At 35.9% G+C, this 22,453-nt stretch overlaps 3 protein-coding genes across 5 annotated transcripts; 1 reads left to right on the forward strand and 2 right to left on the reverse strand.

Annotated features, from left to right (window-relative positions):
• Positions 1-69: 69 nt before the first annotated feature.
• Positions 70-6,174, reverse strand: sult3st1 (sulfotransferase family 3, cytosolic sulfotransferase 1). The gene is made up of 6 exons (XM_067381910.1): positions 5,523-6,174; positions 4,622-4,824; positions 4,319-4,445; positions 3,282-3,376; positions 3,007-3,181; positions 70-1,583 (listed from the first exon to the last, which is right to left on the reverse strand). Exons 1-6 carry the CDS (start codon positions 5,662-5,664, stop codon positions 1,450-1,452), a joined length of 876 nt encoding a protein of 291 aa, XP_067238011.1. The 5' UTR covers positions 5,665-6,174; the 3' UTR covers positions 70-1,449.
• Positions 6,175-6,340: 166 nt separating this feature from the next.
• LOC137017543 (GTPase IMAP family member 4) lies at positions 6,341-12,097 on the forward strand. Of its 3 annotated transcripts, XR_010894612.1 has the most exons (5): positions 6,341-6,533; positions 8,553-9,332; positions 9,842-9,950; positions 10,981-11,091; positions 11,223-12,097. XR_010894612.1 is itself a non-coding variant. In XM_067381909.1 (3 exons), the coding sequence occupies exons 1-3, from the start codon at positions 6,500-6,502 to the stop codon at positions 9,901-9,903; spliced, it is 876 nt and encodes a 291-aa protein (XP_067238010.1). In that variant the 5' UTR covers positions 6,341-6,499; the 3' UTR covers positions 9,904-10,435. The 3 variants fall into 3 exon arrangements, 2 of the variants coding, with proteins under 2 accessions (XP_067238010.1, XP_067238009.1); XM_067381909.1 differs by lacking the exons at positions 10,981-11,091; positions 11,223-12,097 and having other exon boundaries at positions 9,842-10,435; XM_067381908.1 differs by lacking the exons at positions 9,842-9,950; positions 10,981-11,091 and having other exon boundaries at positions 6,343-6,533; positions 11,223-12,084.
• Positions 12,098-12,277: 180 nt separating this feature from the next.
• Positions 12,278-20,304, reverse strand: apol (apolipoprotein L). Its single transcript, XM_067381907.1, has 5 exons — positions 19,991-20,304; positions 15,252-15,839; positions 15,094-15,129; positions 13,778-13,876; positions 12,278-13,689 (listed from the first exon to the last, which is right to left on the reverse strand). The coding sequence occupies exons 1-5, from the start codon at positions 19,999-20,001 to the stop codon at positions 12,756-12,758; spliced, it is 1,668 nt and encodes a 555-aa protein (XP_067238008.1). The 5' UTR covers positions 20,002-20,304; the 3' UTR covers positions 12,278-12,755.
• Between the last annotated feature and the right edge of the window lie 2,149 nt (positions 20,305-22,453).

The raw sequence follows: 22,453 nt of genomic DNA on the forward strand, positions 1-22,453 counted from the left end.
CACTTTTTATTCGGTTTATTCCTTTTTTTCTTAAATTTTTTTAATTTTCTCCAACAGATGAAGACAATTGAGGCATCAATTACTACCACAGCTGCCAGCATTATGTGTTTCAATGTTGTCAGAGCTGAATAAAGACAGTTGATTATTCATATACTGTGGTGATGTCTCTGTCTAAGAATGAGCGCACTCAGGTTCGGATGCTTTTGCAAGTTTAATTGTTATAAATCAGGTTCTGGAGCTTGAGGGCAATGCAAGTACAAACTTGCTTTTCAGAATTGATTCTGAAAAATCTCGCCATTTAATCATACTTGTTAAAACATGGTACTAGGAATGCCAAAGCCATGGGTTTGCTTTCCAGGGAACAAACTTACTTTGAAGTGCCTGTGAAATGCATAAATGTAAGTTCTGCAGGTAACACTGTAATTAAATATAGCTGCTAAATGATTTGTTTCTGGTCCCAAAGAAACTAAACATGCTTTAGCACACTATTGATGCATAATGAAGAAAAAGTGTTTTAGTTACATAAAATTATATTATTAAAACTAACTTTTAGATGTGTATCAGATTGCCCCAGTGTAGCACCATATGAAGATCTGTCACAGTCTTAAACCTGTATACTACCATTCAAAAGTTTAAGGATGGTAAGATTTGAGAACGGTTTAAGAACGGTTTTACATTAATTCATTCAGCAGATGCTTTTATCCAAAACTTACCCAAACTGACTTACAAATGAATACAATAAAAGGTTCATCTTATGGGGGCAGTAACATGAGAAGTGCTAGAAACACAAACTTTCAAACATTGTTCAGATTAGTACAAGCTAGAACAGGGAGGGATATAAGAAATAAAAGCTTATTTTTTGTAGTAAAGTCACACTTTTTTTTTTACAAAGTTGTCTTGAAAAAAAACAAAACTGTAATACTGTAAAAGTGTTACAATTTAAAAACTCTTTTCTACTGAAATATTTTTTTTAAATGTAATTTATTCTCATGTTGGCAAAGCTGAATTTTCAGCATCATTACTCCAGTCTTCAGTGTCACATGATCCTTCAGAAATCATTCTAATATGCTGATTCGCTGTTCAAGAAACATTTCTTCTTACTATCAGCATTGATAGTAAGAACTGCTTAATATTATTGTGAAAATCGTGATGCATTTATTTTCAGGATTCATTGATTAATAGAAAGTTCAAAAGAACAGCATTTATTTGAAATATAAAGATTGACTGTCAATTTAAATCTATTTAATGTGTCCTTTCTGAATAAAAGTATTAATTTATTTATTTTTTTAAATCTAGTGTATATCTATAAACCACTTTGTGGTTCACAGCCATTGGGGCTCTTCAGAAACCTTGATAGTTGGTTTGGAAGGTTTTAGCATTTGAATTGCCAGTAAACAGTGTTTGATGTCCACTGGGGAAAACAACATGTTTGTTCTGTTTTTTGTGTGACTAGTTTTGCTTTGCCTTGGTGTCCAAGTCCCAGATGAAGTGCAGTGGTAAGTTTACCATCCTTTCTTTGAAGATCTGGTCAAACATCTCATTTTGTGCCACAGTAAATGTGTTCTTCCAATCTCCTACAGTACCTGCAACCGCAAAACAAATAATATTGCTGCAAGCAGCCATTAAGGGGCCAAGCTCAAAGAAAGCACAATAAGTCATGCCACCATGGCTGGGAACATCAGTGCAACTGCAAAAATGAGCAACTAAAGCATATTAAGGTGATTTTAGGCAAAAATGCCTGAAAAATCATAACTACTCACTAGTAAAGATTTAATGGTTTATCACTTTCAAACAATAGGTGGCGCTGTGACCAAAATGATGTGGTGTGGTCAGAGTGAGGTGACAATATGCCAAAGCACTGCAGAGATACAGCCTCAGAATCATTTTGGCATCATGCCTTGAATTTGTTCCAGAGCTATACGAAAATGGTTTTGAATATCGACATGAAATCCATAACTTTTTTTTGGCACAGTCAGATGATGATATGAATGATATTAATTTGGTGAAAATCAGACAAGCAGACTAGGAGGAGTTCGAAAAAGTATGTTTTTAAAGAAAATCAAAATGGTGGACAGGAAGTGACCAACTATGGCAAAATGTTCTTGGCATGAACCAAGGAATCTATCAAGACCAGTTTTACTACAATAGGCTAATTTAATGAAAAGTTATTAGCATTTTTGGATATTTCATTATAACTTTAAAAAAAAAAAAAAAAAAAAAAAGGTGGTGCTGCCCCAAAACATTTTGAGTAATGTCAGGGCATGGTGCCGAAGACACATACTGAGTTTCGTAATTATATGCCAATGCGCTCGTAAAATATAGCATTTTGTGACAAAAATCAAAATGGCGGATATGGGAAAATTGGGTTTTGTTTTGACTTGGCATTCTGCACCTAATTTGGTCACCACATACCAAGTTTGGTCAGAATACGCTAAAGCATTGTGGACATATAGCCTCACGTTCATTTTGGGGTGACTTTGTTGAATTTGTATGTGCATTATTCAAGAATGGTTTGACAAATCAACTTTACATAACTTTTTATCTGCATGGTCTGAAGATGATCTGGTTATTTTTTTTTGGAAATCAAAGCAACTGCCTAGGAGAAATAAGAAAAAGTAGGTTTTTCAGGAAAATGTTTATGATGGAAACTGACGTCATCAAATCATCTTGAGCCAATGAATCAGAGGAAAAAATAAACGTGAATGCAACTTTGGACAGTTAGTGGTGCTAGAGGAATTGAGTTAGAGACTCTGGTGCTCAAATTTGTTCTGGTGACAGTTCAGACTGTCCTCTATCTGTGTGCCAAATTTCACAACTTTCCCGCAAGCGGTTCTATGGGCTGCCATAGACTTTCAAAGCAATGAAATGGAAAAAGAATACTAATAAGAATACCAGCTATTACAATAGGTACCTATGCACCTTCAGTGATTGGCCCTTAATAACAACAGAATAACTGAAGGATACAGCTTGTCTACACATTCCACGTTGTGATCTTTGAACATTGACCTTTGCGCATAAATTGGGGCTGAAGTAGTAGATCTTGTGGGATGAATTCATAGTTTGCCTTGGGGTCCTGCTTCATGTTTTTAAAAGTGGCCTTCTCCACAATATGTGCGATAGCAGAGTCATCCAGATTTTTCCCCAAGAACATGCAGATTTTCTCCACTGCTGTCCTGAGATCCTGAACATGAAGCCAAATTCATTAGAATCAAGAGATCTTAAACAATCTGTATTAAAGAGCATTCTGCAAATACTCTGAGATATTTTGAGGCTGTGATTACCATGACCATGTCCTCATATGTCAGGAAAAGGATGTTGTACTGGTCTCTTTTAGTGTACCACTCTCGAATGTGATCGAACCAAGATGCACAACCAACTAAAACACAAGGTATGTATGAACTGATACTTCTCTTACACTTTACACCTACATTTTGTGTCATATTAGTTTTGATGAGGCAGAAGCCTAAATCTTAAAGGGTTAGTTCACCCAAAAATGAAAATTCTGTCATTTATTACTTACCCTCATGTCGTTCCACACCCGTAAGGCCTTCGTTAATCTTCGGAACACAAATTGAGATGTTTTAGTTGAAATCCGATGGCTCCGTGAGGCCTCCATAGGGCGCAATGACATTTCCTCTCTCAAGATCCATAAAGGTGCTTTAAATCAGTTCATGTGAGTTCAGTGGTTCAATATTAATGTTATAAAGCGAAAAGAATATTTTCGGTGCATCAAAAAAACAAAATAATGACTTTTTTAGTGATGGCCGATTTCAAAACACTGCATCATGAAGTTTCTGAGCACAATGAATCAGCGTGTCGAATCATGATTCGGATCGCGTGTCAAACCACCAAACTGCTGACCACCAAATCATGTGACTTTGGCGCTCCGAACTACTGATTCGACACACTGATTCATTATGCTCCGAAGCTTCATGAAGCAGTGTTTTGAAATCAGCCATCACTATATAAGTTGTTATTTTGGGGGTTTTTTGGCGCACCAAAAATATTCTCGTCACTTTATAATATTAATATTGAGCCACTGTACTCACATTAACTGATTTAAATATGTTTTTAGTACATTAATGGATCTTGAGAGAGAAAATATCATTGCTCCCTATGCAGGCCTCACGGAGCCATCGGATTTCAACAAAAATATCTTAATTTATGTTCCGAAGATTAATGAAGGACTTACGGGTGTGGAACGGCATGAGGGTGAGTAATAAATGACAGAATTTTTGGGTGAACTAACCCTTTAAGAATACCAAGCTAATGTCCAAAAAAATGTTAAAAACATACTTTGATGTGCTGTAATTCTTACCATTTCCTGCTAGATACAGCTGCAAAAAGTCTTCAAAGCTCTTGGGAGTCTCAATTTTTGCCCAGACATGGGAAAAGTGGAAATATGACACCACATTGTCTTTTGGATTTCTAATTACATATATTATCTGTTATTTAAAAGACACAAGGAGCAGTGAGGTTTAGACCAAACAAAAATCTGTCTAACATTTGATTATACAACCAAACATGTGGCTTACAATTGGCTTACACGCACAAATAATACATTATTATTCATTTAATTATTTACTTTTTGTTTTGCATGACAGGCGGCCTAAATACTTAACTTTCCTCTCTTGTCCTTAAGGCCTAGCGGCATCAGTGTGGGTGTGAGATGGGAGGCAAAGAACCGTGGAGAAGGGCGCAAAGAATAGTCAGGTCTGCCTTCGCGGTACTCTAACCACGGCATCTTCTCAAGATTGTTGGTATATATTTTGTCTGTTGTGTCCTCACAAATCAAATTTATGATGTTCTGTGTCCATATTGTACCTGCAAAAATATGGTTCACTATGTAAACAACCAAATAAATCCCACACACACTTATCTTGAAGGTTAGCAGCAAATTGAATAGGCTGGGACCAGTTGTCTTGCAAGTTACCAGGGGCCTCATTTATAAAGTGTGCATACGCACAGATTTGATCTTAGAGTGTGCATACGCAAAAATCCAAGCCAACACTAATATTTATAAAAATGGTCTTTGACATGGAAAAGTGCTTAGCGCTACGTCAGGATCTGACTTTTCCTTGTCAGATTACTGCAGGTTTTTGGAAATCTAAGCTATTCTTTCAGCTCCCATTTTAAATCAAATGATTTGCATGATGACTGGTGATCTTTTATGTAAATGACATTAAATAGGTGTCGTTTACATTGCAAAGAACTGATACCATTCAGCTGTACGCAAGTTCAAGATCATTTGCGATTTATAGATTTCCAATCTGAAAGAGAGGCGTACGCTTGTTTTCTGTGTGTACGTTCATTCAATGAATCACACATACGTACATCTGAGAAAAGACTGTAAGATCAAGTGTAGGATGGTTTCTGTGCAACATGTTACAAATGAGACCCCTGCTGGTCTCTTTTCCTCTTAACAAAATCTGTAATCATGCCCCTCCTTGGGGAAAAGCAGTATAATAAATTGATTCATGTCCAGAAAAACACATTTTTACAACTGAAAGGATTAATTGTACCTGACTTGGGGTACGTCACCAAAAAAACATCACTGTCACGAATCTCGAAATGTTGAAGAGAGTCAATGTATTCCTCAGTGGTTTCACCTTTCACGAAAACAAAGCCTTTATATTTAAATAAATAGTTGTCAAGACTTTCCATTATGCTGCACTTCTGCAATGGAGACACAAATGACCTTTGGAATCAGTGTGAAAGCAGCTCAGTGTACAAAGAGTGACGTTGACCTCTTTCCCCAGTCTTTTAAGGTTGGATGTTAATAATTAATTACAATAAAATTTCCCCAGTTTCACAAGGCTTAAGCTAGTCCTAGACTAAAATGCATGTTTAAGTTGTTTTAACTGAAAGTAACTTGTACTGACAGATCTTAAAATATATCAGTGCCATTGTTTTGTCTCAAGATGCATACCAGTAATGTTTTTTTCTAGGGTGTTTATAAAAGCTACTTTGATATCTTAATTGAACTAAGACCTGAATCTGTGATACTGGGCCATAGAGTAACATTTTATTTTAGTTTTTACATCACACTTCATTTACTGTAGTATTATAACTAAATATGCACACTTTATGTCAACACAGAGTAACATGAAATGTAGGATTAAGTGTGACTTTTTTTTAATAAATAATCATTTAAAGATGAAAAAAACTACTAAACTGATTTGACTATGATGATAGAAAGACCAGTTCTTAACATAAATGTTCAGTATTACATGTTCGGTAAAACAACAGGCTTGGTCTTAATTTGTACTTTGGATATGACAGTAAAAAAAGGGTTGTAAACACAGCGTGATCAGAACTGACACAGGATTGCGCTGGCAATGTACAGAGAAAACAACATTTAGATAAGAGGACAGATGAAATATGTTCCAGTCCAATCGTTTCTGCTGTAACAGACAAAGTAATCAGAAAATAATGACAATTTTTTAAAGAGAGCAGCACCGAAGAAAGAAAAAAAAAAAACACTGAAGACTGGAGAAGAATGGATGAGATAATTGATATTTCAGACAGTCACGGTCAGTAAACTCTAGATGTCCAGGTTTTTAGTAACAAGTTAATTTTTATTTTCTTTGTAAAAGTAATGTAACCACAAGTAAAACAAGCATGACTTGTTCAATGTAGCTGTTTTTTTATAGTGCATATTATGTCTTTGTTAATGGACATTTATAAAGTAGACTTTAATTGCTACAGATGCCTCAGGTACAATAGTTAGACTATTATGAGTGTTATACTGGAGAATTCATTCATTTCATTTTACTCATCCTACCAATTTTACTACATTTTATTAAGGGATTGTTATTGTAAATTTAAGACATGTATGTCAAATTTAGATTCTGTCGTATAGTTTTTAGTAACACCTTTTTAGTCAAAAAGATTTGTCTTACTGCTATTAAATTTTACCTACCAGCTTTGAAGTCAGTCATAGCAGTGAAATAAGGCCAAAGTTATATTCATCAGATGTTTGGTCAACAGAGGTAGACCTACAATATGTGATATTTGTAACGCTTAATGAAAAAGACCTCTATTAAACCTCCAAATTGATAAGGCATACACCAAATAAAAACTTAATGAAGCAATTAGTGTCTAAAGATGTGGTGTGTGCTCATTATACAATATTATTATCAAGGGAGCAATCATTTTAAAAGCCAGCAGCAGCTGATACAGTCTTTTTTTTACTGTCTTTATTGCTACTGATTAAAACCAAGTAACACAGAAAGTTGTGTAACTTAAAATGGCTATCCAAAAATGGCTACAATGGCTTTAGTATTACATTTATTTCAGCTGTCCCCTCATGTAAGTGATAGTGTACAATACAGTACAGTCAGCTAGTCATTATCGTAAAATAAACCCAACACCAAATATAAATATGTGGGGATTAAATATTGATTTGAGGTGAAATTATTTTATAATTTTACTCAGATACTATCTTAAGGCTTCCGTTAAGAAAAAATAGCCCATTGCAATATACTAAATCGTCCCTGTAGCACTGCAACAATATTACAGTAATGTTAATCCTCTGAGGTCATCACAATCGATAATAGAGATGCAAGATGGCGTCAGCTGGATTTGTATGAAATGAGTGAGCAAGTCTGCAAAGTGATATGAGAGACATAGAAGTAGCACCGGTTTCAGTTATACCCATATAGTTGTGATATAAAGTGTTGCCAAGGACAATGGGGATATTAAGAAATACGTGACCACTGAATGAACCGTAATTAAAAAAAAAATTATTCCACTCCAAAAAAGATATTTGGACCTAAAGTTAAGAGTTATGTATTTGAATTACATATAAAATTTCCATCCATTTGGATTAAATAGTTTTAACATTAATAAACTGAATGGGTTGCATATTTGTCAGTAATTCATTAATGAAATGGGTCAGATTTCTGTAAAATACTAATAAACTGATTGTATTTTAAATACACAGCCAAGTTTATATATTTATCATCAATAAATCCAATTTGTTTCAATCTCATACATACACTGAATATTGCTTGTTTTCACAGTTAGCCATATTTATCCATACTTTTTAATTGACTAAATTAACTTTTTTATTTCACAATGAATGTGTGCTGATTCTAAGCAATTTGAATAAATGCATAAATGAAAATAAGATTATTTAAATAAAATCCCAGACAGCAACATAGTGTAGCCCAGATCCGGCCCACATCTGGTACATGTGGATTACACGGGGACCAGATATGGGCCGGATCTGGGCAGTCAATATGTTGCTGTCTGGGTAAAATGAATGCAAATAGTTAATATATGCCAAGTTTTGTTGTTGTTGTTTTGAGTGAATCTTAGATGTTTTTTACCTGTTTGATTTATATACGACTAACAAATATGCATCGCATTAAGTTTATTAGTTTATGTTAAAACCCTAAAATTTTGCAAAAATTTGCAAAATTCAATAAAAATGCAATTCAATATAAACGTTAAATTTAGGCATAGAGCGCGGTAATAAAATCAAATAGCCTGTTTTGTTTTGCTCTGACAATCTAATTTTTGTCATGTCTATATCTTTTTATCCACAGAACAAGGGATTAATCTTTCTGACTGTACTAAATTGAGATTGGTCCTGGTTGGAGTGACAGAAGCTGGGAAAAGTGCTGTTGGTAATGCCATTCTGGGCAAGAAAGCCTTTGATGAGGTTGGGGTAAAGACTCGAGTGAGTTTCCCATGTCAGGGTCTGGTGAAAGGACAGCAGGTGCTTGTGGTTGACACCCCAGGTTGGGAATGGTTCAACGTCAATGGCTCCTCTGCATCAGTATGGCCAGTGAAGAAGGAGATAATGAGGAGTATGAGTCTGTGCCAGCCTGGTGCCCATGCCCTGCTGCTGGTGGTACCACTGTCATTCTCATTCTCCCAGCGCGAGCGCCGTGCTGTGGAGGAACATGTTGAGCTGTTTGGTCCAGAAGCCTGGAGTTACAGTTTGGTGCTCTTCACAATCTTAGACAGAAAACAGTTACGTGGTTCCACCCTAAAGCAAGAAGTGAAGTTGAACGTGGAGCTAAACAGGCTGGTTGAGAATTGTGGAGGGCGTTTTCATGCTCTGTACAGCAATCCCAAAGCAGGTGAGGACCAGGTGGCTGAACTTCTGGTCAAAATCACGAAAATGATGGCTACCAATGGAGAGACAATGCTCTACAGTGAGAAGGTGTTGGAACAGGCCAGAGAAATGGAGAAAGAAGTGGAGAGAAAATTGGAGGAAGAGCGAAAGAAGAGGGAAGAGAACATACAGAAAGTGAGAGAGGCATTGAAGGCAAAGGAGATAAGAAGGTCGAGGAGGAGAACAGACCAACAGATATTGGACAGTAAGACAATGTTCTTAAAATTTAGACTCAAAAGGGATATTAATGTTCTTGATTGTTTAAAACAATAGTTATATTTGTGTAAAAAGTAATGAACACAAGTTAAAAAAGAAAAAACAACTTTGAAACAGCCAAATGTAACTTTTTAAATTTTTTTGATTTCAAAATGGTTTTATTCTTCCTTTATTATTTTATATTTTAGATTGATAATGAAATTTTTAGAAAATTTATGGGTGGATGGATGGATGGATGATAGATAGAACTAGCCTACAGTCTGCTGCTTAGAGATGCCAGCAGTTGGTTTTGTCTCTGATTTGTTCTGAACAATTTTCATTGGCAAAGCACAGAGAAAGTAACTGCAATAGTACATCTAAAATGTGATTAACACTCAATATAAACTTGTTTATCAAACTTGGATATAATTTAGGGATTAGTTCACTTTAAATTGAAAATTACCCAATGATTTACTCACCCTCAAGCCATCCTAAGTGTATATGACTATCTTCTTTCAGATGAACACAATCAGAGTTATATTAATAATCACCTTGATGCTCATCCTGATGCACCTGTTTGAAGCTCGAAAAAAAGTGCATCAATCCGTTATAAACGTACTCCACAAAGGTAAATAAATGCCTTCTGAAGCAAAGACATTTGTGTAAGAAAAATATCCATATTTAACACATTATAAAGTAAAATAACTGGTAACAATAAGGTTTATTAATTAACATTAGTTAACTACATTAGTTTACATGAACTAATAATGAACTGCACTTTTACAGCATTTATTAATCTTTGTTAATGTTAATTTCAGTATTTACAAATACATTATTAAAATCTTGTTAACATTAGTTAATGCACTGTGAACTAACATGAACACACAATGAAAACTGAATTTTCATTAACCAACGTTAACGCAGATTAGTAAATACAGTAACAAATGTATTGCTCATGGTTAGTTCATGTTAGTTTATACATTAACTAATGTTTAACTAATGAACCTTATTGTAAAGTGTTACCAAATAACTAGCTTCCACCCAGAATGCCTTCTGTATTCAACTTACAAAACAAGCATAAATGAAGTGATGTTAGTTACGCTTGTTTCGTAAGTTGAATAGAGAAGGCGTAGGTAGGGCTGGGCGATATATCGCATGCGATTGTCACACGCATTTCGTCAGTAAAGCCGGTTCCCTGATTACCGCTAAATTGCCATCACGCAATATCACGTTCATATAGCAGATGAATCGCCTTCGATAATGAACGCGATATTGCGTGGCTTGTCAGTGAACTACGGCTCTGTCTATTAAATGCCGCTCCATTTGAAAGCAGGTGATGGCGATTTAGCGGTAATCAGGGAACCGGCTTTACTGACGAAATGCGCGTGACAAACGCATGCGATATATTGCCCAGCCCTACGCGTAGGACATAGCCTAAGCATTTTGAACTGCAAGAAGCGCTACATTTTCTTCGTAAGTTGAATACAGAAGGCGGTCTGCCGGAAGCTAGTTATTTTACTTTATAACTTGTTAAATATGGATATTTTTCTTACACAAATGCATTGCTTAGCTTCAGAAGGTCTTTATTAATCCCCTGGAATCGTGTCAAGAATGTTTCGTTCATGATGGATGGATGCATTTTTTTTTTTTTCAAACAGGTGGTTTCTGTGCACTGCCATTATAAGCTTGAAAGCATCAGGATGATTATTAATATAACTCCGACTGTATTCATCTGAAAGAAAGACATTTACACCTAGGATGGCTTGAGGGTGAGTAAATCATGGGGTAATTTTCAGTTTAAAGTGAACTAATCCTTTAACTGTGGCTTCATGCTGATTGCCGAATCACGAACTGCAGCACTCTAGCTCGTGTCAAAATTTGTTTTTCTTGTTTTCTACAGAGGAGGAACAGGAAGACTCAGCTAGAGACAATCCGTCTATCAGTGACAAAATTAACTTTCTTCAGAGCTGCAAACAACAGTGAATGATGGGAAGGACCTCAGGATAAAAGTCATATCCACTCCTGAAGTTTCCACAACTCACCACTAGAAGCCAGGCCATCATCACTTCTCATCTGCAGTAGCAGTATTTTTAAAAAAAAAAACATAATTATTGTTAATTGTTTACATGATTAAAGCTCATAATTTATCATTGTAATGTTTTGCTTTCAAACTTATTTCCTTGTTGTGAAAATGCTCAGTCATGGTAACAAAAGAATATATTGTCATTTTTAACATTTTTCTTAAAGTGTACTGACAGTATGATGCAATGTTCTGCTCTGTTTTTATCAGTTTTGAGGTTTCAATTTTAAATTTAAACATAAATTTCAGTATTATCAGCAGCTATTGCATTTCTCAGGAGCAAATTACCCTCCTCCATCTCCAGCTCCTCCTCTCTTCAGTCAGGATTGGCCTTATTATTTCCCCTAAATCAGACTAATTCTCGAAAATGTGTATGTTAACTCATGACATTTAATGATATCTGCATGTTGGTTCTGTTCTGTTTACCCTGGGGGGTTTATTGCTGCTCTCCCTCCTCTTATCCATGCTAGGCTGCATGGATGCACAGGGAGTTCTTGCCCAGAACAGAACCATACCGCCAATACAAACTCTATGCATTATCTATCATATTTGACGATAGTGGTCCTGACAGAAATTTTAGTAGTGAAACTGTTCGTCATTAAAATTCACTTAGACAACTTCCTTTAATATGCAAAAGTTGCCTGTGTTTCATTTTTTTATTGTTATTATGTTTTGGTCTGTGAAAATGTTAAATTAGTTTTGCAACTGCAAGATATGACTTTTGTAATCATTCCTCTTACTACATCCAGTCTGCATCTTTCACAATTGTATGCACAATTGTGAAAGATGCAGACTGGATGTAGTAAGAGGAATCACTGACAGATCAAGTGTATACACTCATTTAATAAGATCACTTGATCTGTCAGTGTTTAACTGAAGCACTTGAAACTCTCACACCCCAAGAGCAAACAGCACATGTGGTAAACAGCAGATGCTTTCACTGTGATATACAAATGAGATGTGATCAGACCACTAATCCAAAATATAAAGTCCATTATGAATCATTAGGTCTTGACACATAAGACACAAAGGAGTGCAATTACATTTTTAATCTTTTTTATATGCCATTTGACATTGTAAATCATTTGTACACATGTAGGATGTTTTTAGCTTAGACTTCCACCAGTATGTAATGATTTTTAACTCTCAAAACATTAACTTGCTATAAATTAATTAGATCTCGTTAATGCTTTTATTTTACTAACGTGAATTATTAACAAACCAGAAAGCTTGAAAAATACGGTGTTAAGTTGTTAAAATTATTAGTGTTCCAGAACATCAGGTCTAACTGTAGGTCTAAATTAGTGCCCATCTCAGGTCTTTTCAATATTGAAAGCTACAGTTTAAGGCTGCTTAAGAAAGAAAAGGTTGCTCCAACACTTCCTGACTCATCCTAAACCTCCAGATTCCTATGCATAAGGAATCATGGATTTTCTGCCAGGCCTCCAGTTCAGTTTTCCACAGAGCTGCTCTGGAGCGGATGAGCTGAGAGGCCTCACTCTTGCTCCCTTTGGCCAGACTTATACTGTCTTTGCAAATAAAAAGAACATCTAAGCCAATAAAGAGGGCATTTAGAGTGATGAATCCAGCTCTAGCAGACTTTGAAAGAGCTAGTGGTGTGCCTTTCGCCAGCTGCCCAATGTCGGGAAGGTCTGCAGCCAGTTTGGGAATGCTACGAGCACTTTGTGCCTCCTGGAGCCCAACCTTGGCTGCAGTCGCAATCACCTCTTCAGTTTTGAGCATTTTAACAGCTGAAGCTGCATCTACCAGGGCATCAATACCTTTGGCCACTCCTCCTGCACGAGCTATCAACTTTCCTGCTTTAAACATATCCACAACATCAGGTTCCTCTACACGTTCCTCACTACTGGCCTGCTCCAGGCAGTCTAGAATCTTCCCCACATCATCCATGTATCTCTGAAAAATGTTCTGTGCATTTTTCCCATGGTGACTGTTGACTGCTGCTTCAGTGATGCCTGTAACCATACTGTTGACCCCACTGGTCACCCCCAGACCGACACCTGTCAGAGTGAGAGCCAATGACACTCCTGCAGTGACGGGGGCAAGAGCAAGACCAACAATGGATAAAACACCCCCTGCTATCCCAACCGAACTGCCAGCCACAGTGGAGATACTGGCCCCCATCTTCATCTTGTCCAGCTGAACTGCATTCTCCTCCAGATCTGACAGGAACTTCTCCATTCTAGAGTGACACTTACTGAATAAACCAATGAAGTGCAGAGCGTGGTCCTGAAAAATGAAGGTCAGTTTTGTGTGCTGGTCCATCCTAGACAATAACAAAAAAATAGTTTCAGCCACCTTTCACGATACACCTGAGTGTGAAGAAAACATCAGAGCATAAAAATAGGTCTCACCTTATTTTGCACAACTGCTTCAAATGATCAAGCATTTTTTTCATGGAGTCCTCACTCAAGATCAAGTTGAACTTCACTACAGGCTGAGCCTTCTTACATCTGTAAAGAGTTTCAATAGGATTAACAAAGACTCACCTACAGTGCTGCTTGAAAGTTTGCCAACCCCTTGCAGAATCTGCTAAATGTTAAAGCAACACCATGCAACTTTTTTTGTGGTCAAATTTTACAAAATTTATGAGCAAGTACATCATGAATCCATTTTCCAAACTGTATTTTTGTCTTATCCTGAATCACTACAGTACACCTATAATAAGTGTTTATATTCAGACTATTTTAGACCGGTCGGGTTGGCACCGCTGCGGAGTAGCCCAGTACCTGCGTGACTCGTCATATACATAAACAGAGAGAAGTAGCTCCGGCTACAATATTCTTCTGCAAGATGCATGCAGTTTTGTTTATTAACTGCTAGAGCGCCAAAAGTTCCATGGTCATACAAAATGCATGTTATTTTTTTATTTAGTAATGTCCTAAATAAGATATTTTACATAAAAGATGTTTACATATAGTTCACAAAAGAAAAAAAAATAGCTGAATTTATTAAAATTACCCCTTTCAAAAGTTTTATATACCTTAATACTGTGTGTCATTACCTGGATGATCCACGTATATGTATTTTTACTATATGTAAAATATCTTATTCAGGACAGTACTAAATAAAAATAATGCATTTTGTATGATCCATCTTATTTTGTTCATATAAACGATGTTTTATTAACAAAATTTGGGAGGAGTGCTTTCAAATGATCCTTCCAACAGCATGCCAAATACACATACTATTTCACAAGTTTGTTTCCTCATAAAATCTTTAAGCTAATAAGGTTAAGCGTATTTGGCTTGCTGTCTGCTGTGGAGGGACTCGAGGAAGCAGCTTCAACTCAAGCTTAGATATACCCCCATGGACTACTAGTGCTTGGAAGAGGAGTATGATAGATGAGATGCCTAAATTATGTGGTGGCGTTGGGGAGGTGGAGGGATATCAAAACAACTGATGCCAGAGCAGGAAGAGTAGCAGCTTATATGCTCTGGTCGTTAATTGAAATATTAGGCTTCACTCCTCTTGAAATTATGTTTGAATTTCACTAATTGAAAGATTAGATGGGTTCACTCCTCCCAAAATTATGCTGTGAACTTCACTTATTTATCTGACTTATTTGTAAGTGTGAACTCGTGAATTAACATTTTGCGTTTGAGTTTCACAAACTTTCAAGTAGCACTGTCATCTTACCACAATCTTACCCTAATATTTAAATACTTACTTATAGGTATCTTCAATCCACAAAAAACTCTTGCATCTATGAGAGAAAAAAAGGTAGAAAAAATATTTATTTTGATAATCTGTGTGTATTTATTACATGTTTATATGATCAAATTACTATCCTTTTAAAATGAACATTGCATGAATATCACTACTTACTTTTTCTCCATTCTCTCACAGATCTGTTCTGTGATACGTATGTATTTGTCTAGTTGAAATGCCAGGACGTCCAGGTTATTGATTGAAGGAAGGAAGAATGTTTCTGCATTTCGTTTGAAGTGGATGAGGAGAGGAGAGGTCATTCTGGCAGCTGTGATGACCGATCGCACACTTTCAGGACTCTCTCCTTTAGGCAAGAAGCTCCGTCCAGTGAAGACAAACAATGAGGTGACTGTGAGCTTCTCCACTGCATCCAGGAAGTGGTCAAGTTTCTCTAGCCCCTCAAGTGTGTCCTTCAGGACGGCACCCAGTTCCTTCTCCAGCTCCTGAAGTCTGGAGTCAGCTGTGACCTGAGTTATACCACTCCACAGGTATTGCCCAAATGCCTTGGCTTTGTTCTGAGAGCGCTGAACATGGTCAAACTTAAGACTGACTTTGTCTGCTTGGTCCTTGATGTCTCGTATCTTCTCCAGCTCTGTTTCTCTCTGAAGGGTCCATTTTTGTTGTTTGTCACAGAAGTCCCTCACAGTCTGAATGTAGTTGAGTGTGTCCACCACATACTCCGATAGGAGCTCCTGTAATTGTTCCCTGTGTCACATAATCAAAACAGAGCAATTTACATAGTAACAATGATATTTCCTATCTGAATAAATATTATGATTAATGCATTTCAAAATAATTTATTCATAACTGCTTAAACTACTTTATTTGGAGCAGGTAGAGCAGATTTTCAATGAAATGTCGCCTTCCTGCTATTCTTCAAGTTGGTTCATTTTAAGATGTAGGTTAAGTTGTCTACAGTTTGTTGTGGGGTGTTGCCCCATTATGCTTTTTGGAAAAACATACCTGTGTCAACATTTTTGCAAAACGCAAAATAAGTTAGTAGTGCATGTTTCGCAACAGTTTCAAAGTGAAATGTCCAGTGAGTGGTGCTAAAAGTGTGTTTAATTTTTCTGGAACAGATGAACGTTAATATGGCAATGTTTTATTATGGTGGAGTTCGTACGTTTCACCGCCATTCTGAATTTAAATGTCCGGTGAGCTTTTAGTGGTGCTAAAAGCTTAATGCTCCATCACGTTTAATAACGTACACCAACACTAAACCTTAAATCTACTCGATAGTGTTAAAGTGTTAGTTCACCCAAAAATGAAAATAATGTTACTCGCCCTCATGACGTTCCACACCCAAAAGACCTTCGTTCATTTTCAGAACACAAATTAAGATATTTTGATTAAATCTGATGGTTCAGTGAGGCCTCTGACATTGTAACTCTCAAGATCCATAAAGGTACTAAAAACACATTTAAAACATCAATATAGTGATGGGCCAATTTCAAAACACTGCTTCGGAGCTTTACGAATCAAATCAATGATTCAGATCTCCTATCAAACGGCTAAACTGCTGAAATCACATGACTTTGGCGCTCCAAATTTCGCAGTATTTTGAAATCGGCCCATCACTATATTGTTGAAAAGTCTATATTTTGTTTATTTTGGTGCACAAAAAGTATTACTATCTCTTTATAATTATTAAGATAGAACCACTGAACTCACGTTAACTATTTAAAATATGTTCTTAGTACCTTTATAGACCTTCAGAGTTACAATGGCATTGCTGTATGGAGGCCTCACTGAGCCATCGTTTTTCAACAAAAATATCTTTCGGTGTGGAACGACATGAGGGTGAGTAATAAATGACATTATTTTAATTTTTGGGTGAGCTAACCCTTTATCAAAAGCAAATGTGACATAAAAACGCTAGCGTAACCATGGCATTTTAGCTTGTTTATGAACTATTGTCTTTGACCTCTTTTACCGTGACTCGTCTTTCACAGGATTCGTACCCGAGCTCTTTGCATCGTAAGCAGGGGTGGGTTTTGAGCCCCTGCCCCTTTAATCGTGAAAGTCGTTGGCTGCGTTCGAAAACTGGAAAATGCTGCCTTACGAGGACACATTTCAAGGTAGTAAGGCATCAAGGCACGTCCGAATCCAAAGTTAGCTTCACTTCCTCTCTCATGAGATACCTTCATCTGATCGATTTTTGAAGGAAGCATAGATGTATCCTTAGCTGCCTTTGATAGCTGCGTTTGCTGCTCAGTTTGTGTACAAATGTACGATTTTGATCAACACATTTCAATTTTGATATCATTTCTATTGAGAAATTACTACTGTAGTAATTAAATTTTTGTTTAGTTCTCACCAAAGCTCGCGCTATATTGCTGTAGATCATTAAACTGTTACACTGCCTCAGAAGTCTGTCCGAAATCAATTTCGTGAGGTACCTTCATGCACAAATGCTGCCGTACAAGTCATTCTCTTATAAGATAGCGAGGCAGAAGACAGCTCTCTAGGTTCTCGGACGCAGCCAAAGTGTCCCCGCGTTCCCCGCGCCCCGAAACGCGATTTCGCCCCCGCGGAAGTCTGTGCACGCCACTGAACACAAAGTATGGCAGGTAATGTTTATGTGCTTTATTTAATGTTAAAAGCGTGTAACGTGACTTTGGATATCATTTAGTGCTCCAAGCTTTGTAGCCGTAGTAAAAGCAACAATGGATAATTCACCTCAGATCTTGAATTTAAACAAATGGAAGCAAGAACGTTCAAACTGTGAACAAACAAGTGTATTTTATGAAAAAAATATTATTTTAGTAGTTCAGTGTGTATTTTAATAATGTTTAAATTGTGTAATATTTGTGAATTTGATTATTTACCTGTCCATTTCCTAGCGAGTGCTGTCAAGTTTAATCTCTGGTGCCGCGCAAATGCCGCGAGAGCCCGCCCACACTGTGTTCTGATTGGCTGTGGTTTTTAATTGATTGACTTTCAGTTTTACAAATCATGATTGACTACTTCAGACATTCCATCATCGGACTTGTCATCTTTTCTTTCCATAAATACAATCTCTTGAGAATTTATAAGCTATAATTCAGTTACGGCAATGGGTATTTTGAGAGTAGATTCATGGAAAGCCGGGCTTTAGAACTGCTTCAAATGAATCACTTAAGAATCTTTGAGAAATGAGGTGATATTAAATGTATATTATGAGAAAACAAAAGTGTTTTTTGACCTTGCATGCATGTAAACCTGTTGTAGGAGACTCCCAAAACAATATTAGGAACCTTAAAAATGGCATAATAGGGGCACTTTAATAGCTGGGTTTTGTTCTTACAATTTCACAATTTAGTCCATTAATGTTTACCAATTATTTAGCACCGATCCATGCCAAGTGTGTCACCAAATATTCAAATATATAATTTCAAGAAACTGCCATTGAAAATCCATATTGATAGATCACTTGTATAAGTATTGGGGGGACGGGACACTTCCCCAAAAGTCTAGGGTGGACCATGATTAATAAAAACAATTTTTGCAGACACTTTTTTTTTATATCTTTAGTGTGTAGCTTCAGCTAATCGATATCATATAATCTGTATATCTCAATAAATGTCACAAGCAACATGCATGCATATTTGAGATATCATTTTATGTGCTTAATACAGATGTTGACAAACATGATTGTTGTTGGTCAGAAATTCGTCTGGTCCAGGATGTTGAAGAGTTGGAGGATGATTAATCCATCACCAATACCAATAAAGCCACATTGAGAGTGGGAGTGAGCGCTGTGTAAACATGACGATTGTTGACTGTAGTTCTAGACTAAATATGAGCATGTATTTACTCATCTCACTAGCACAAAAACAGATTCAGTATTCCCCAGAATAAATAAAAACAGTGGAATGCTAACTCAGGATATTATGCAAACCTGCAATAATTAAATATGTTAAATATTTCAGTGCTGGGTAGTAACTGGATTACGTAGCATAACAAACTACAATGTATTTATTTTTTTTTCTTGTCATGTAATTTGGAATCAGTACCAGCATAAAACTTGTAAGCAATCTACTGTAAGTCTACTTTTTATGTATTTATCTCACATTTTTAACCAGTGACTTTGCTGCTGACTTTCGATGATCAAATTCAACCATACTAAGCAAAAATGACTTTAAATAAACATCACATTTGTTTCTTCTTCCTTTTTTTTCCTAAAGTAAGTGTGTTGAACTTTATTCTTATGCATCTTATTTTTTTGCAATCCAAAATGGCAACACAGCTGTAAGGTTTGTTTGAGCTGTGCTCTCTATTGTAATTTGCATTTCCTTGAGGCTTTGTCATTTCACTTTTGCTGTGAAAGGGCCTTTATATTTGCCAAAAATATAACTTTTTTGTTATTAAAAAACAAACAAGCAAGTGATAAAAGTAACGCAAAAGTAACGTAACACATTACTTTCCAAAAAAATAACTAACTTTTAAAAGTAACTTTCCCCAACACTGGTTAGGCATATAACATTTTTTTCACTAGCTGCACAAGTTATGGAATTATGGTAATAAGAGCTTAAGACTTGCATTAAATTCCCCTCAAACAAAGCTGATGAAATAATCATCTTGTTTTTCCGCATTCTTGGCTGTTGGTTTTTTTTTTTTTTTTTTTTTTTTTTTTTTTTTTTTTGTAAATCTCACCTAAAGAAAACAGTGTTTGATTCCTTAAACGTCCTCAAACTATTTATATCGTTCTTAATTCACGTTAATATTAGATTTTAAAGTTGTCGACACTTTCTTTTTTTCTTTGATTACATTCTGACATGGCTTATTATTTTTTGGACGTTGTAATTATAACCTATAAATATGAAAGAAAAAAGATTTTAACTGATCTAAAGATAACAAACAATAAATGTACCAACCTGGTGTCCATTGTAGCCTATTTCAGAGTAGCCTGCTACTCTGCTATTTAAGAGTAGCTACTGAGCTTTGCGGATGAAACTTGTCAAACTGAGTGGAAAAACTTTTGTTTTTGCTCCGGACGGAGGTTTAAGTTTCGCTTTCTTTTCTGATTTTCCTTTGCTCCGCCCCTCAGCACAGAAGTTCGAGGGGTTAAAAGAAGTGTGCATTAATAACCGGTTAAATGCACTCGCAACAGCTACTCTAATGAAAAACTCTTGTCACATAATGGCGCAGTGTTTTCAGTCGTCACCGGCCCTTGACAATAGAAAAGGCACATTGTATAGAACTGACGATGACTCAGTCTGACATTCCACAGCTCACATGTCTTTTGGGATAATGTGTTTGTTGCACCCAAGCGAGGGCACTGTAAGCAAACTTATGTCTACGTTAGGGATGTTCGGTTCCACGTTTGCGGATAGATTCTTAAAGGCATAGTTCACCCAAAAACTTTCTGTCATCATTTGCTTACCCTCAGGTTGTTCCAAATCTGTATGTAGGCCTATTTATTTTTTCTGCGGAACACAAAAAAACGATATTTTGATAACCAAACATTTGATGGGCCCCAGTGACAGTGGAAAAATACTTAAAATATCTTTTGTGTTCAGCAAAAGAAATAAATTCACAGAGGTTTGGAACAAAAACAAAACAAATTGAAATTTTATGATAAACAATGCCATAGGCATATAGAGAATAATTTAAGCTCAATTTTAGAACAAATGGTTCACCGAGGTTCTATACAACCTTAGGGTTCTTGTGGGTTCGAATCTTTTGTTTCGAATCAGTGGTTCGGATCGTGTAAACAAAGCGTTTACTGAAATCACGTAACTTTGGTGCTCCAAAACAAAAGATTCATAAAGTTTCGAAGCTTCATGAAGCAGTGTTTTGAAATCAACCATCACTAGATATTGCTGAAAAGTCATTGTTTTGTTTTTTTGCCACACAAAAAATATTCTCGTCGCTTTATTAAGGTTGAACCACTGTACTCACATGAACTGTTTTAAATGTCTTTAGTAGGCTACCTTTCTGGATCTCGAGAAGTTCAATGACATTGCTGGCAATAGAGGCCTCACTGAGCCATCGAATTTCATCAAAATATCTTAATTTGTCTTAAGGGTTTGGAACGACATGAGGGTGAGTTATTAATGACAGAATTTTCATTTTTGGGTGAACTAACGCTTCAACTATAAATATCAGTTCTTTGTTCTCTTTATAGCCCATGTCTGTTGAAAGTCACTAAGGGTCTTTTGTGTTCCACAGAAAAAAATGGAAAAAAGGAGCAAAAAATCAAGTTGAGAATGGCATATGAGTGTGAGTAAATGATGACAGAATGTTACATTTTAGGTGAGCTATCTGTTTGAATACACATAATAAACAGCAAATGCATAATCTACAAAAGCGATGTAACCAGATCACTTCCATAAAATAACATAAATTGCATAAAAAACATATTGCATTATGAATCCTACGGCTTTGACACGACACCCACTGTCAAGAAACACAAAAGTTATTGAATGTAAATTTTTTAAATTAAAATTATTTGATCTGACAATCTAAATAATTTGTATATCTGTAGCTATAGGATGAACAAAGAGTTATTGTCACAAGCTGACTTGACATGATAATCCACAACAAATATGCATGATGCAGAAGGATGATAAACTCACATTTAATAAACACTAGGAAACATATAGAGAAACACCAGCATGAAACATTAACACAAGACACTGAACAGAGAATGACTGAGGGTGTATATATATATATATATATATATATATATATATATATATATATATATATATATATATATATATATATACACACACACACACACACACACACTGGACAACAAGGGGCTAATGATAGACAGGTGGATGTATTAACATGGAGATTAACCAACATCAATGGAAAGACAGCATAGTACATACGAAAAGCACAGGAACTGAACATAGGCATAACAAGACAAAATAATATCAAAATAAGAGTCCATGACAACAGAGACAAGGTAACTGTGACAGGTACAAGCTTAGACCTCCACCAGTAATTATTTTGAAATAAATTATAAATATCCATTTATGTAAATACTCTAAACATATGTGCTGTAAATAAAACACATATCAATAATATTTTATCCTTACACATAATGATTTAGTAGCGTGATTTGGATTGCTCATTTGTAGTTGATTTTGATAAAAGTGTATTCAAAATGAATTAATGTAAAGTCAACAGCTTGATAGTTGTTCCAGGACACCACCAGGATAGCTGTTAAATCTAAGTGCACCATCTATTCCAAAGCTCATATCAATGAACTATGAATAATTTACTGCCATTGTGAGAATAACATGTAATAAAAAAAAATAAAAAAAAATGTAGTCTGATTACGAGTGTTTTAAAATGTAATATAATCTAGTAGTACTTATTTTTTG

This window comes from Chanodichthys erythropterus, chromosome 3 (assembly GCF_024489055.1).
Source record: "Chanodichthys erythropterus isolate Z2021 chromosome 3, ASM2448905v1, whole genome shotgun sequence".
NCBI classification, from domain to species: Eukaryota; Metazoa; Chordata; class Actinopteri; order Cypriniformes; family Xenocyprididae; genus Chanodichthys; species Chanodichthys erythropterus.